Below are 15,276 nucleotides of genomic sequence, written 5' to 3' on the forward strand. Positions count from 1 at the left end.
ACAACAGACAAACCCTGGTGCATGAATGTTAGCATGTTGTTAACACTGTTGTTCTTTCATTGCATGCCCCACTTCCCAAAGCTCAGTGAGTTTTACTCTGAAGTAAGCCCCATGAATTGGGGTGGAATTTCCTGCCATTTGCTGCTGCCTTCGTCCTGCAGGAACCTAGGTAGAATTCCATCTAACTGCACCCATCAACTGCCAGCAAGTCTCCCCCCTTTTAAACTGAAACATTCTAAAACAGGCTTCCCCCAACCTAGTGCGCTGCAGATGTTTTGTGCTATGGCTCCCATCATCTCCAGCTGGCATTGGGGATGGTGGGAGATGTAGTCCCAGCACATCTGGCCAGGTCCCAGAAGGCTGTTCTAAAGCGACAGAGGTGACGCAAGAATTCCGTTGCTTTGAGGACTGTCTAGGCCACGTTAGAATTAGAATCAGATCTCATTCCCGTGTGGAAAGCGGTGGGTATGCCATGTTTGCTATCAAGGACAAATATAGTTTCATGCAGGGGAGAAAGGCACAAACCCTTCTGGGTTTTTGGCTTCGACTGAAGGCATAATTTTTCCAACAAGCGTCCCCAAGCCCAGGTTAGAGGAATATGTGTTTTTTACCTGATTGTTCTCTGCAAATGCAACTGCTATATTTTTATTGTCGTTATCATTATTAATATAGCGTCATTATGTACATATCGTTTTAGAAAGAACAGATATGACAGAGGAATAGCCAGAGGAATAAGGAAATAGAGGAGTAAGTAAACCAGGAAAGAATATGTGATTATTTCCTTAAAGAGAGTCAGTGGGGTGTAGCGGTTAGTGCGTTGGACTGGGAGTTGGGAGATCTGGGTTCTAGTCCCCACTGGGCCATGCAAGCCCACTGGGTGACTTTGGGCCAGTCACAAACTCTCAGCCTAACCGACCTCACAGGGTTGTTGCTGCGAAGATAAAATGAAGAGGAAGAGGATTATGCACACTGCCTTGGGTCCCTTGGAGGAAAAAAAAAGTGGGATATAAATGTAGTAAGTAAATAATAAATAAATGACTTCCTGGCTGAGTAATGTGGAAATGTTGTGCCTGCAGTCTAATTGATCTTGCTGCTGTTTTAAACAGGTTGTGAAAGGCTGATCTGCTGCTACCCTGGATGGAGTTTGGTAACACACAATCTGGTGGATCACTGAGAACCCCCAACGTGCCATGGAGAAACATCAGCAGAAAGACGTAAAAAATCGCACCTTTAAACAGGACTCGAAAGCCGTCGAACAAAAACCGGACTCCAGCAAGCAAACACCACACCGAGTCAGCAACAAGGCAGTCATAACTGGAGGTGCGGGGCATTTTGGCTTTAGCCTCGGCCGTGCTCTTGCCAAATCTGGAACCAATGTCATCCTGTATGATGTTAACCAACCTCTCTGGGAAATCCCCAAAGGCGTCGTGCTTGTGCAGGTATTGATCGTGACTGATTTTGATCTTTCTTTTTCAGAAGTCGACGCTGAGATATTTTTGCCGTGCTTAAATATCAGCAGCTCTGTTGGAGTTGTTCACAACCACTCCTACTCGAGTTTGATCGTGCATGGAAAGCATCAAGGTGGCCTAGTGGTTAGAGCAGGTCACCAAAAAGCTATGGGGGTAGACAAACAAAATGTATTATTCCAAAGAAATGTACTGTTCCAATGTATTTTGGATGTCAAATAGCTCCTTCAGGGAGATATTATATATATATATATATATATATATATATATATATATATGTTTTAAACATGCTCATCTATGTGTGTTTGTGTATATTGTGTGTGTGTGTGTGTGCGCATATGTGTGTGTGTGTGTGTGTGTGTACATCCATATATGTGTATGTGTGGATATATCTTTCTCCAATATGTCTACAACAACACAACTGATCTTAAAAATGATACAACTCTGTGTGTGTGTGTGTGTTTCAAAACAAAACTAAAAAACTAATAAAGAAAAATAGTTTTGGCTTAAAAACACACACACAATTGTATTGTTTTAGACAATGTAGTATGCATGGCTATGTTTAAATCATATATATCTGGATCTGTGGATTTCCCAGAAGAAGGACCTATATGAGTTCCAAAATGCGTTGAAACAGTAAATCTCTTTGGAATAAAATGTTTTGTTTGTTTATTACCCCATTACTTTTGGGGGGTTTGCATTTTGTTACATAGTAGTTGTAGCTGCCTTCCAGATTTCCCCCCCCTCCTATAGCTGCCATCAGCCCTCACCATTGACGATACTGCTTCAGGCTAATGGCATTTGTAGGCCAAAACATCTGGAGGGCCAACGCCCACCTCTGGATCAGACATCCCAGCTGTAGTAGAAGTAGCGCCAACAGAAATATGCCTAAAGGGGGGGCATGTTATTTATTTTTCTATCCTTGTTCATGTGTTTCTTAACTAGAAGTCTCACCGCTGCTCACATACCCATCTCTAAACTTGATTCGGTGTACAGTAAGATCTGGCAACTGACTTTTGGCTGCCCCAAGCAGCTGAAAGGTGATCTGTCAAAAAATGTTCCCCACGGTCCCTTGCGATCTGAGAGAGGATCTGGAGGTGCAATCATCAGATGTCGGATTGCATGCAACTGCCCATGATCTGAAAGCGGTGCCCCAGCCTCCCCTGAAGCAATTATTACCTCTTGGTTTCCATCCTGCTTTCTTGGTAGCCAGTGGTGTGGTGGTCAGTTCTGAAGTATGGGTGCCTACCTTGGTAGTCCTCGTTGCCACACTCCCAAGAAGAAGCCCAAATGCAGGCAGCTGTGTTGAACCGTATCAACAAACCAGTTCTGGTCATTTTCATCTCAGAGCCAGTCGTACCAATAGGCAGGGTGAGGCAGTCGCTCAGGTGGCAGACGCTGGAAAGCAGCAGCAAGGGGTTCAGGGAGAGAGCCGCGTGCCCTGTAGCCTGCTCTGTGCCCCCCAGATTTGCCTGCTGCCTTCAGGTTTGGTAGAGGACGATGTCCCATCATCACTGTTGAAGACAGATTCATGGAATGGGGAGAGAGCGCCATCGTATCCTTTCCCTCCAGCACCGAAATGTCTTTGGCTGCCCCGGTTTCATCTCTACCAGGAACAGGTCTCCTGTAAAGCTAATGGACCAAGCCATCTTCAAAACACTTTGCCTTCCAACAGGGAGCAATATTGTTACTGGGGAAATTGCTAGGAAGATATATCATTGCTGGGAAAGTTGGTTCCCCACCCACCCCGGCTACTGTGAGAATTGCAGCTAGGCTCAGAAGGAACAGGGAAGTCTCACGGGGCAGCGGACCGATATCATCATAGTCCCTGCTCATCAAAGACGTCTCGCCCCTGAGCCCCCGTGAGTCCAGGGTCCACTACTCCACTGCTAGGGCCCTGGAAAAATAGCGCTATCCCAAAACCCAGTGCTCAGGAGTTTTCTCCTTTTTTACTTTTCTAAACTTCCAAACAATACAGTATAAAACACTACCCCATAATACATAATAATCATACTAAACAAATTAATAAACATATATTTTAACTTAATTCCATTTAATATAATCATTGATTAACATTAACGTGCTCCCCCAATCCCGGGATCTTATTCTGATTTCCAAAATCTCATTAATTCCTCTGGAGGTGTTTTCCCTCTCCCCTTTAATAATACATAGTCTAAAAACTCTTTCCATATTGCTTCAAAATCATTCGTTTTTATCATTCCTCTTCTGAACCTCATGTTACATGTTAATTTATCGTTAATAGCAATATCCCATATTTCTTTATACCAATCTTCTATATGATAATCCCCTTGAACCTTCCAGTTCCTGGATATCATTAATCTTGCAGCTGTTAACAAATTCGTTATCAATTCTTTTATCTCTTGATTACAATTCAATTCTTCATACACTGATAACAATGCCACAGTTGGTGTCTCTTCTATCTCCATTCCTATAATTTCTTTTTATTTCATTAAACACCATTTTCCATAATTTTTGTACAAATTCACATTCCCACCACATGTGTAAATATGATCCTTTCTCTTGACAACCTCTCCAGCATAATGCTGAGTTCGTCTTATTTATCATATTTAATTTCACTGGGGTTAGGTACCACCTCCAGACAAGCTTGTAATAATTTTCGTTTATCCTCACGGACATGTTTCTCAGCACTCGTTGTTTCCATATCCCTTTCCAACTCCGTTGCCCTATTTGTTCGCGCTCAGGAGTTTTCAACTTATGACGTTACAGGCTGATGTAAGAAACTATGATGACCTCTTTGCTGCCTGCGAAGGGGCGGATTGCGTGTTCCACACAGCCTCGTATGGAATGACAGGGACAGAGCAAGTAAGTATGCTGGGACTTTTGAGCGTTGCGGCTTTGCGTGAGATCAGTAATGTGCGTGATCTAGAACGGGGGTGGGAAGGAGGTAGATCTGGATCGACTGGAGGGCTGTAGAACCTCAGGGATGGCGTCCAGCCCCTTCCCTTGCCATTCCAGGTGGCTGCCGCTGAGCTCTCGTTTGAGGGATGGAGACCCCTATACATTGCAGGGAGGATGTTCAGCCCTACTGAGAGGATGGGGAGAGAGCCCTGTTTACGGGTTGCAAGCGCCAGGGTGCTGCGTATGCACCGCAGCCTCTATACGGCTCCCTGGGCGCTAGCTGATGACATCACTGCCCTGTGGCAACAATTTTATTAGATTGTAAGCCTATGCGGCAGAGTCTTGCTATTTACTGTTTTACTCTGTACAGCACCATGTACATTGATGGTGCTATATAAATAATAATAATAATAATAATAATAATAATAATAATAATAATAACTACAGGCCTGGACAGCGACACAACCTGCCAATGCTTGACCCTCACAAAAGAGTGCCTTGTTATTGTTCACATCTTTTCTGTCTTTGGTGCTCCAGCGGCAGCCTAGAAACGTGGGTCTTCCACCCCCCCTCAAGTCTGAACCTAGTCTACATGTCAAGCTCAGCACTTAGGGAAAGTATTCTCTTAGTCTACCACGTAGCCCAGCCCTGACTGTCACAGGGAACAATTTAGGAACATCAGTAGTTGCTGTATGCCAGTTTAGACCATTTTGTCAATTTAGGCCAGTATCGTCTGTTCTAACGGGCAGTGGCTGTCCGGGGGTCTCCAACAGTGTTGATCGATGCCAAGAGGTCGACCCCAGGATTTTGACACTTGCTCCATTTTTAAGCTTTGTTCCTTTCATCTCTTCTTTGGTTGATACCGTATTTCTTCAATTCTAAGACGCACTTTTCCCCCCATATAAACATCTCTAAAAACAGGGTGCGTCTTAGAATCACGGGTGTGTCTTAGGTGTTTTTGTTGTTTTTCTGTTGGTGGTACTGAAATTAGTGCATCTTACAATCAATGGGGTCTTACAATCGAAGAAATACGGTACATTTGACCGATAACAATGAAAATGACATTTTAATTTACATTTTCTCCATTTTTCTCAGTTGCACAAGAAACATATTCGGGCTGTCAACGTTGGAGGAACTGGAGTAGTCCTTGAAGGTGTGTACTGAGGCTTTGCATGCCCACGAGCTGACAGTGACTCTTGAGTAGGAACGTATGAGAAATTTGTTTCAGTTCGTCTTTGAGCAGGATTTACCCAGTTCCAACCAAACGCAGACTCGGGAGCAATTTTCTGAGCTTGCCATGTGATTCACAGACCTAAAGAAAAAATGCATTTGGCGGCACGTGTGCGTTTGGCAAATGTGCATGAAAAGAAAATCCGGGCTTTTGAAAAATGCTCCCAAATACGCTTTAATCAATGGGAGAAGAATGTGCACATTTCAAAGTAGCACATGGTTGATGTGTGCCTTGGCAACATTACACACAAAAATTTGCCCCTCTCCCTTGTGCAAGTTGGCTCAGCCTTCATCCAACACATCTCACATCCTCTACATGTGTTGGACTACAATTCTCAGTCAGTTGCCGAGAGTACTAAACTACATGGACCAATGGTCTGACTCAGTATAAGGCAGCTTATTTATTATTATTTTTATTACATTTATATCCCGCCTTTTTTCCTCCAGGGAACCCAAGGTGGCGTGCAGAATCCTCCTCCTCTCCATTTTATCCTCACAACAACAACCCTGTGAGGTCCGTTGGGCTGAGAGTCTGTGACTGGCCCAAAGTCACCCAGTGGCCTTCCATGTCTGAGTGGGGACTAGAACCCAGATCTCCCGACTCCCAGCCCAACACTCTAACCACTACACCACACTGCCTCTCACGCTGCCTTCCTAGGTTCCTAGTCCAACACATCAGGAGAGTGCCAGATTTCAGGAAGGGTGCTCTACATACTTATTCATCATAAACTAGTTTTTAAGGAGAAGGCTGTCAATTGCTACTCATCCTAGGCTAGATCTCCATTACCAATAACTGTGTGGGCACATTCCATATACCACTTTCATAGTGTGATTGCCTGCTTTTTATTCCCCGTTATCCAAAATATGGCAACAAACGTCATTGTGTGCCCGTAAGTGCACGAGAGGGATATAGCGTTACCATGATGGGATCCTAATGATTTGACACAAAGGTGCAGGTCTGACCTTGATACGCTACCTCCAGTATCAGAGGCAGTAGCTGTGGAACATGGGAGGGTTGGGTGGGGGTGCTGTTGCACTCATGTCCTGGCAGTAAGCCTGTATACACTAGTTGCTGGGGAACATGGGTGGGAGGGTGCTGCGGCACCGTGTCCTGGTTATGGGTCCCTGATTGACAGCTGGTTGGCCACTGTGTGAACAGAGTGCTGAACTAGATGGAGCCTTGGTCTGATCCAGCAGGGTTCTTTTTATATTATTATTATTATTATTATTATTATTATTATTATTATTATTATTATTATCATCATCCCGCCTTTTGCCCAATGCTGGGCCTCAAGGCGGCCTTACAAAGTTTAAAATATACAGGGGGGGGGGAACAAAACCAAAAACATTTAAAATACACAACAAAATTATAAGACATTAACATAGATGGAGGGCCAGACTGTTCTCCAAAGGCCTGCTGGAATAAAAAAGTTTTAGCCTGCTTCTGAAAGCCCATCAAGGAGGGAGCCAGCCTAGCTTCCCCGGGAAAAGAGTTCCAGAGCACCGGAGCAGCCACCGAGAAGGCCCTCTCCCATGTTCCCACCAAGCGTGCCTGTGAAGAAGGTGGGACTGAAAGAAGGGCTTCTCCAGAAAATCTCAAAGCATGGGCAGGCTCATAAGGGAGAATACGTTCTTTCAAATAACCTGGACCCAAACCATATAGGGCTTTATAGGTCATAACCAGCACTTTGAATTGTGCCCGGAAACAGACTGGAAGCCAGTGGAGCTGTTTTAACAAGGGAGTTGTCTGCTCCCTGTAACCAGCCCCGGTTAACAATCTGGCTGCAGCTCTTTGAACCAGCTGGAGTTTCCGAACCCTCTTCAAAGGCAGCCCCACGTAGAGCGCGTTACAGTCATCCAATCGGGATGTAACTAAGGCATGTGTCACCGTGGAACGGGCACAGCTGGCGCACTAGCTTTAACTGTGCAAATGAACTCCTGGCCACCGCCAAAACCTGGGCATCCAGGCTCAGGGCTGAATCCAGAAGTACACCCAAGCTGCGGATCTGCGTATGAACTTACGTTCTTAAGTTCAACACCTGGTTCACTTCAGCTACACTTTTTCTTGGTGGCATACTCTTCCTACGAAGCATCTTGTGACACCACACCTTGCCCTTGACTAATGTTCTTTCCGCATGGCTCCCTCCCACAACAATTGACTTGGATATCCTCTGTCTCTGCAGTCTGCAAGCGACGGAACATCCCTCGGCTGATCTACACGAGCAGCATCAATGTAGTATTTGCAGGGCAAGCCATTATAGACGGCGATGAGGCAAGCGTGCCATATTATCCTTTGAACAAGGTACTTTTGGCTGGGAGTGATGGGACTAACTGGAGGGCACCAGGTCGGGAAAGGCTAGAGTGCGCTTTGATAGCTGGGATTAAGCTGGGCGGGACAAAGGTTTATTACTCGTTCAAGGTAACCTGTTGTGATTCTAAGCCCTCCCACCGAGATGTGAGATAATAAAGAGGTTTGCTGTGCCATCCACAAAGCTTTATTTGGTAAATAGACATCCCTTCACACCTGGAGCGTGAATGCTAGGAGCTATCTTCTTATCTTAATTAGCTTTACAAAGCAAGGTAGTTGTTTATTGACTAAATGGACAGTTCCTTGCTGTGCTCAAAAAGCTCTTACCGAACCTCTCCTTCAGGGAGAGTCTTCAAGTTGTAACCTCTGGTGAGTAGCTAGCTTGGTGGACAGCCTCCCACCTCTTCTCAACTCCATCTGCTTGACCCGTTGGTGGACTCTGGGATCTGTCAATTTTCATGCTCCCCACCCCCACCCTGCTGACAAAGGCGGAGTTCCCAGGGAAGGGAAGGGAAGATGATCTCTGAGCCTGGGCCTCCTGTTCGATAAGCCCCTGGGAAGATTCCTCTTTGACACCTGGAGAGTCTTGGAGAATTTCCTCCCCCACTTCCTGCCTTGGCTGGTCTACTTTTTCTTCAGGCTCTGAATCCAATTCAGGATATACACCAGGGAGACCGGGTCTGATCCTGACACCTGTTTGGCTATTTCATACACGAAATGTGGTACCCATGGGCACCAGTTTCCCTCTTGGTGCCCACCGAGCTTCCTGCTCTCCTGATTATGATTTTATTTCTTAAAATATTTACTTTTAATTTAATTCGGAAGTTGCCATCCTGCTCCAGCACACCTTTACTTGGATTCGAAAGAGTGGTCCTCAGACTCCATCTCTACCTTGTGCTTAAGTTCTTGGGCAAGTTACTTACCCTATTTCTTCGATTCTAAGACACACTTTTTCCCCCATAAAAACATCTCTAAAATGGGGTGCATCTTAGAATCGTGGGTATGTCTTAGGGGTGTTTTTTTTCTGTTGGTGGTACTGAAATTAGTGTATGTCTTACAATCGATGGCATCTTACAATCGAAGAAATACGGTATCTTTAAGTCTGGCCATTTTGCCTTCTGGGAAATGAGCATTCAGTGACTGGTCATGCCCATCATGGCAACCATTTTGTGAATGGGTAACACCTTTCCCTGGGCAGCCATTTTGTGAGAGTACCAAGGACACTCTCTCAAAATTCCCTATGTGCCCACTGACCCAAACCGTTTGGGGACCCCTGCTTTAATGTATTGTTTCTTGTCCAGAAACTTCACTCTCAGGCATGCTAAACCATTCAAACCGAATCATCAAAATAATCCCATTTTGCATTTTCCTTTTAGCACGTCAACGAATATTCCAAAACCAAATCGATTGCGGAACAAATGGTTCTAGCAGCTAATGGATCATTCCTGGCAGGTACCCTTCTGTAAACGTTAGCATACTGCAACCTTTAAAAAAATGATTGAATTGTTTCTTTAGTTAAAGGAATTAATTGATTAAAATCCATTGGGAATTCTTTAATTGAGTTCAGTCAGTCAGGGGAAAAGAGGAATAGTCAAGAATGAGACCACTCCTGAAACTTCTCCCCAGTGACACCTCAATATTTGGAAGGTGATCACTCCCATATTTCCATCTACGATCTTCCCCAGTGAAATCTGTTTTGTTTTGTTTTTCAATATTTTAAATACTCACTTCCCAGGAGACCTTCAAAGCAGGGGTTGTGTTTTTGGTTTCGCCTCTACATTCTTGATAAAAATCAGGGAGCATTTTTGTTTCCCATTTAAACACGCTAGTCCTCATGGATCAAGGTGGAACTTGCTGCTGTCGCTGCTGCATTCCAAAGCGCAGCCCTGAGAAGGGTCCCCATGGGTGGGGAATAGCCCCGGATCTCCTAAGGTTGCCCACCCTTGCTTTAAAGCATTTCCCACATCCTTCTTCTGCTTGGACATTCATGTGGCCAACTTAGGGCCTTGCCAGTTCAACACTCAGGTACGCCCGCCATTTTGAAATTCAGCTTGCTTCCATTCCACAAGCAGTACCCAGCATGGACTCCATCCAGGGCTGTGGTACGGTCCTCCCACCACAAGGGGGTCTAGACCCCACTACCGGGATGTAAATCGATGCAAACAAGCTTTAGCTAGATGCATAGCAATTCTGTTCCATCCTGTTTCTTAGGAGGTGGCAAGCTGTATACATGCGCACTTCGCGCGCCTGGCATCTATGGGCCAGAAGAGCAAAGACACATGCCCCGCCTAGCCGTATGTATTTCGACTTGCTCGAGATCCTTTTTCTGTGAATGTGGAATACTGTTTTTACAGGAATTGAGAATAAAACTGTCATACTGCCTTTGTACAAATCTATGATGCAACCAGACTGTACCGTGTACAGTTCTGGTCACCATGCCTAAAAAATGGTATTGTAGAGCTGGAAAAAGTGCAATTAATAGGATCCAGGGGCTGGAGCATCTCTCCTATGAGGAAAGACTACAACAGCTGGGATTGTTCAACCTGGAAAAAGAGGAGGCTAAGGGGAGACGTGATAGAGGTGTGCAAAATTATGGTGAGGAGGATGTGGAACGGGAGAGACTTTTCTCCCTCTCTCAAAATACTAGAACCCAATGGGGTCACCCCATGAAGCTGATTGGTGGGAGATTCAGGACAGATAAAAGGAAGGATTTCTTCACGCAGTGCTTAGACTATGGCATTCACTACCACAAGATACAGTGATGGCCACCAATTTGGATGGCTTTAAAAGGGTGTTGGATAAATTCCTGGAGGAGAAAGCTATCAGTGGCTACTAGTCCTGATGGCTAAGTGTAGTCTCCAGTATCAAAGGCAGTTGGCCTATATGCACCAGTTGCTGGGGAACATGGGTGGGAGGGTGCTGTTGCACCATGTCCTGCTTGTGGGTCCCTGGCCGACAGCTGGTTGGCCACTGTGTGAACAGAGTGCTGGACTAGAGGGACCCTTGGTCTGATCCAGCAGGGCTCTTCTTATGTTCTTACCCTAATTTCTATTTATGTTATATATTTATGACATTACCATTAGCATTCTAGAGAGTGTGGAGCTCTCTAATTCCACCACAGGATTGGATGAGTAGATGGTCAGGGCTGTGGGGAAACAGGTCCTAAGAAGGCAATGTTGGAGGAGGTGGGCGTGGAGAAGAGGAGGTTGTGAAGCATCTTGGATAGCTGCTTTAGAGTTTTGAACGAAACGTGGCGCGGATCCACCACCCCACTGGCATCGAGGATGCCAGCCTCCACTGACACGCACGCTGCTTTAACGGCTCCTTTGTAATTCGGTGTTTTGTGTGTTCCAATAGTCGAAGATTGAGAGCGGGCAATTTGCCTTCAAGCTCGGAAGCCCCGACGTCTTGATGAACTGGGTTCACGTCGAGAACCTCGTGCAAGCGCATATCCTTGCTGCTGAGGCTCTTACTCCAGAGAAGAACTATATCGCTGTGTGTATATATAGCTGCCTGGGTTCTTTGTCCCCCTTCTTTCAAACCCAGCCCTCTCCCATGTCCTCACGCTGCCACACAACATCTAGGGCGAGGCCATTTTATATATTTCTGCCACCTCTGTTTTCTTTACTGATGTTTTAGACTGTGCGTTTTATTCCATAATGAAGGAAGAGATCAAGTTTCCCATGGCTCCTTGTGGAGAGATCAGGGGTGTTGACTGTATAGCCCATGACCCTGGATCTATTCCCCAGAGTGCAGTGGCCCTACCATTAAACAGAGTGAAGCAGTTGCCTCAGGCGGCACATGCTGGGAAGTGGCAGCAAGATGTTGGAGGAGAGACCTGTATGGCCTGCTTTGCGCCTCCTAAGTTAGCCTGTTGCCCTCAGGGGCAGTGGAGGAAGTTACCCTATCATCAGAGTGGCAGTCAGATCCATCTGGCAGTCTAGTTGGCTTTTGTACGTAGAATAAGAGAGGAGGCACCATCTTGTCCTCAGGTGGCAAAATGTCTTGGGCCACCCATACCCTCCAGATGTTGTGGGACTATATACCTTCCCTGAATGCTGGCTATATGAGCTGGGGCTAATGGGACTCAGCATCCAACGACCTCTGGAAGGCCGCAGGTCACTCACCACTTGGGTCAGTTTGGGCCACATGAAAGCATCTGACCAATAGCCTTTTTTGTAAGGATGGCCCACTATATTTGGGAACTGATCGAAGCAGAGAGATGTCTTGTGGTGAGGTTTGCTTGAACTGCCTGTAAAAGTCATGCTGGCAAAAGAGTTGGGCTGTGAGGTCATTTCGTCCATTGGTGATGTTTCTAATCTGTCCTATCCTGGTATCGTTTATGACAGGGCGGCCAGGTGTATTTCATCCATGATGATGAGAAAGTTAAGCTTTTAGAATGGCTAACTCCACTGGTGAGTACAAGAGCTATTTGCTTACATCTTAAAGGAGTCATCTGCAGCTTCCTAAGTAAGGATCTCGGAGAAATCTTGAACGGAATCAAACGAGCAGTGGACCGGCTTTTCCAGAGTCGCCCAGATTCCACAGACATGCAGACCAGTTATTTTACTTTCTGGAATGTTACATAAATTTATGTAACCTTCTCTGTGAGCCCCTGCCAAAGGAAGTGAGGCAGGTGGCTACTAGGAGCAGGGCCTTCTCTGCTGTGGCACCCTGGCTGTGGAACGAGCTCGCCAGAGAGGTTCGCTTGGCATCTACACTGTACTCCTTCCATCGCCAGCTGAAGACCTTTTTATTTACTCAGTATTTTAACACCTAATTTAACTTAAATTTAAACTTTGCTGTCTTAATTCCATATTTTAACCTACATCAATTTTTGCTGTGTGGTTTTATCCTGGTTGTGCTTTTTATATTGTATTTGGTATTCATGTTTTCAGATTGTTGGTTGTTTTCATGCTCTTTGTGATTTTAATTTTTGTGAACCGCCCCAGGGAGCTTCGGCTATTGGGTGGTATAAAAATGTGATAAATAAAATAAAAATAAAATAAATATAGTAGTAGAAAAATACGTATAATAATAATAATAATAATAATAATAATAATAATAATAATAATAATAATAATAGAGTTGCATCAGCATAACAGGTCATCCACCCCACGCTATTGCCTTTCCGCCAGTGTGACTCCAGTATATCTGTCTGTCTTTAAGGTGCTACAAGATTCTTGGTTGTTCCAACCAGGTAGATATTGTGGTTCATGTGATGCGCAGGTGGAGGTCAGATTTTGAAAGAACGGCAATATGTACTCAAAAGAGCTGTCCTGGGTGCTGAACCTATTTTGGGGCTAAGTTTCAGAACCTTAGAGAGCTCTTTTAGCGCTCTGGCTGGGGCTGCCTGAAACCCAGAATGGATTCACAGCCCCACCAAAATAACAGCTGCCAGCCCCCACTGTTACCTATCTATCAATGGATCGATATAGATATGCATATGTAGATATGTGCGTGCCAGGACCATTCAATTGTTTTAAAAATGAGTCAATTGCTTTAACATACTGCAATTGCCATTTAACATGCCGCAAATCACAGCGGTGTACTGTGAAAGAAATAAATTCAGATCAATATGTAGAAAGCAGAACGGCCGCTGAGACTTTTCCCTGTGAAATAAAATTAAATACACGCTTTCTAACAAGGAATTCAGCAATATTTCTATGTTCAGATTGACCTAGGTTCCTCGCTAGTCTGTACCGCAAGTGTTTTCTCACACACGCACCTCCCCAAGCCCTGCTAGTCCCCTGAGAAATACGCTAGACGCAGCGGGTGTTGAAACTCTTTCAGCCCAAAGAATGGATTCAATTTCAGAGAACCTCAGTGGGGTGGAGCTTTCCAGTGGTGGGTGGGGCCAGATAAAGTGGGTGGGGCCTAAAATGCTAGCATACTGTAGTTTAAAGCTGTGACTGTACTCCCCCTCCCATCTGCCCCTCTGCCATGTTCCCTGCCCCTTTTAAAGGGGTTGGAGAACTTCAGATGGTCCCATATGCCTTCACCTCCCTGGCCCTGCTCAGCTGTGTTAATTTCCTGTCCGCTGACGGAGGCAGGAAGTTAGCCACTCTTTCCGAGTTCACATCAATATTTATGACTCTGTTCAGACGACACGCTAAAACACTGTGGTTAAGCATTTTGAGCTCAACATTATGACGTAGCGAGTTGTGTGAACCAAGGCTTAGCGTGTCGCGTGAACCATTTCTAACCTTGCTGGCTATATAACCATGGTTTAAACATGCTCACTAACCATTTCCTGCAAAATGGCTAGCAGCCTAATCATGGCTTAGCGTGTTGTCTGAACGGGCCCTGTATTTGTCTTGCAGTTTGACGGATTGGGTGTCCGTAAACCCTTGATACGTGTTCCTATTTGTCTAGTTCATCTGTCAGGTAAAAACATTTGTAGTTCATTACCTTGCTCCTTTGCTTGTTTTTGTGATATTGGCTCAATTCAGGTGCCAGGCCAATCCGTGATTGGGCATTACTACTTTACACTCCCCTTCCTCCTCCTCCTCACCACGTGTTCTCCGATTTGCTCACTGACTTCCCCTTTTGTGGCAAACCATAGTTTGCCATTGCATCCCAACTATGGTTTGCCATACTTCCCCAACCCACTGACCCCCAGATGTTTTGCTCTTCAACTCCCATTAGCCCAAGCCAGCATGGCTGACAGTCAGGAATCCTAGGAGTTGTGGTCTCAAACATCTGTAGGGCACCAGATTGGGGATGTCTGGTGAAGAGAAACTAGCTGAGATCTAAAGCAGTTGCTTTCTTTTGTACAGCTGTCATAATGGAAATTGTGCTCACCCTGTTAACGCCAATAGTTGAACTTACACCTCCGATCAACATACATGAGGTAAGCCATAACTGTGTTTATTACTTATTGCTTGTCTTTCCTAGGGATCTCTACCCTCCACCCGTTAAACAAATTCCCGGGCCGGCTTACAAAATGTTACAAAATAATGTTTTGACTACAACTCCCATGAGCCCATAGCCAATGGCCAGGTATTATGAGATCGTGGTCTAAAACATCTGAAGGGTACTAGGCTACCTACTCCCTGGGCCATTCTTCTCTTCATCCCCCTACATCTGTTCGTTCTACACACTCACCCACAAAAAAACCCTCCACAAACCCCTCCCTTTTTCATTTTTCATTTGCAGGTGCATAACGTCGCTTACACGCACACCTTCAAAATCGACAAAGCCCGCTTGCACCTGGGCTACGCCCCAAAGAAATACACATTCGCTGACTCCGTGGAGTACTACTTGAAAAACAGACACCGCCGCCAGAGTCATTTCTGGCTGAAATTCTTCCTCCTGATGGTCTTCCTCATCGGGGTGCTTGTTGTGTTTGTGAAATTCCCAGAGGTTGCAACCTTTCTCCAAGACACTTGG

The 15,276-nt window shown here is 45.3% G+C and overlaps 2 protein-coding genes across 2 annotated transcripts in view; both read left to right on the forward strand.

Annotated features, from left to right (window-relative positions):
- Window positions 1–1,180, forward strand: part of VWA3A (von Willebrand factor A domain containing 3A) — a 37,959-nt gene extending 36,779 nt beyond the window's left edge. The window contains exon 33 of the mRNA XM_063143044.1: window positions 1,107–1,180. The gene's annotated coding sequence lies outside the window, so the exon portion shown is untranslated. The remainder of the gene's footprint in view (window positions 1–1,106) is intronic.
- Window positions 1,120–15,276, forward strand: part of SDR42E2 (short chain dehydrogenase/reductase family 42E, member 2) — an 18,299-nt gene continuing 4,142 nt past the window's right edge. The window contains exons 1-11 of the mRNA XM_063143046.1: window positions 1,120–1,439; window positions 4,215–4,310; window positions 5,442–5,499; window positions 7,760–7,878; window positions 9,261–9,336; window positions 10,096–10,178; window positions 11,242–11,379; window positions 12,234–12,299; window positions 14,208–14,271; window positions 14,664–14,737; window positions 15,043–15,252. Of these exons, the coding sequence (XP_062999116.1) occupies window positions 1,191–1,439; window positions 4,215–4,310; window positions 5,442–5,499; window positions 7,760–7,878; window positions 9,261–9,336; window positions 10,096–10,178; window positions 11,242–11,379; window positions 12,234–12,299; window positions 14,208–14,271; window positions 14,664–14,737; window positions 15,043–15,252 (1,233 nt within the window). The 5' untranslated portion in view covers window positions 1,120–1,190. The remainder of the gene's footprint in view (window positions 1,440–4,214; window positions 4,311–5,441; window positions 5,500–7,759; window positions 7,879–9,260; window positions 9,337–10,095; window positions 10,179–11,241; window positions 11,380–12,233; window positions 12,300–14,207; window positions 14,272–14,663; window positions 14,738–15,042; window positions 15,253–15,276) is intronic.

Source organism: Elgaria multicarinata, chromosome 17 (genome assembly GCF_023053635.1).
Source record: "Elgaria multicarinata webbii isolate HBS135686 ecotype San Diego chromosome 17, rElgMul1.1.pri, whole genome shotgun sequence".
NCBI lineage: Eukaryota > Metazoa > Chordata > Lepidosauria > Squamata > Anguidae > Elgaria > Elgaria multicarinata.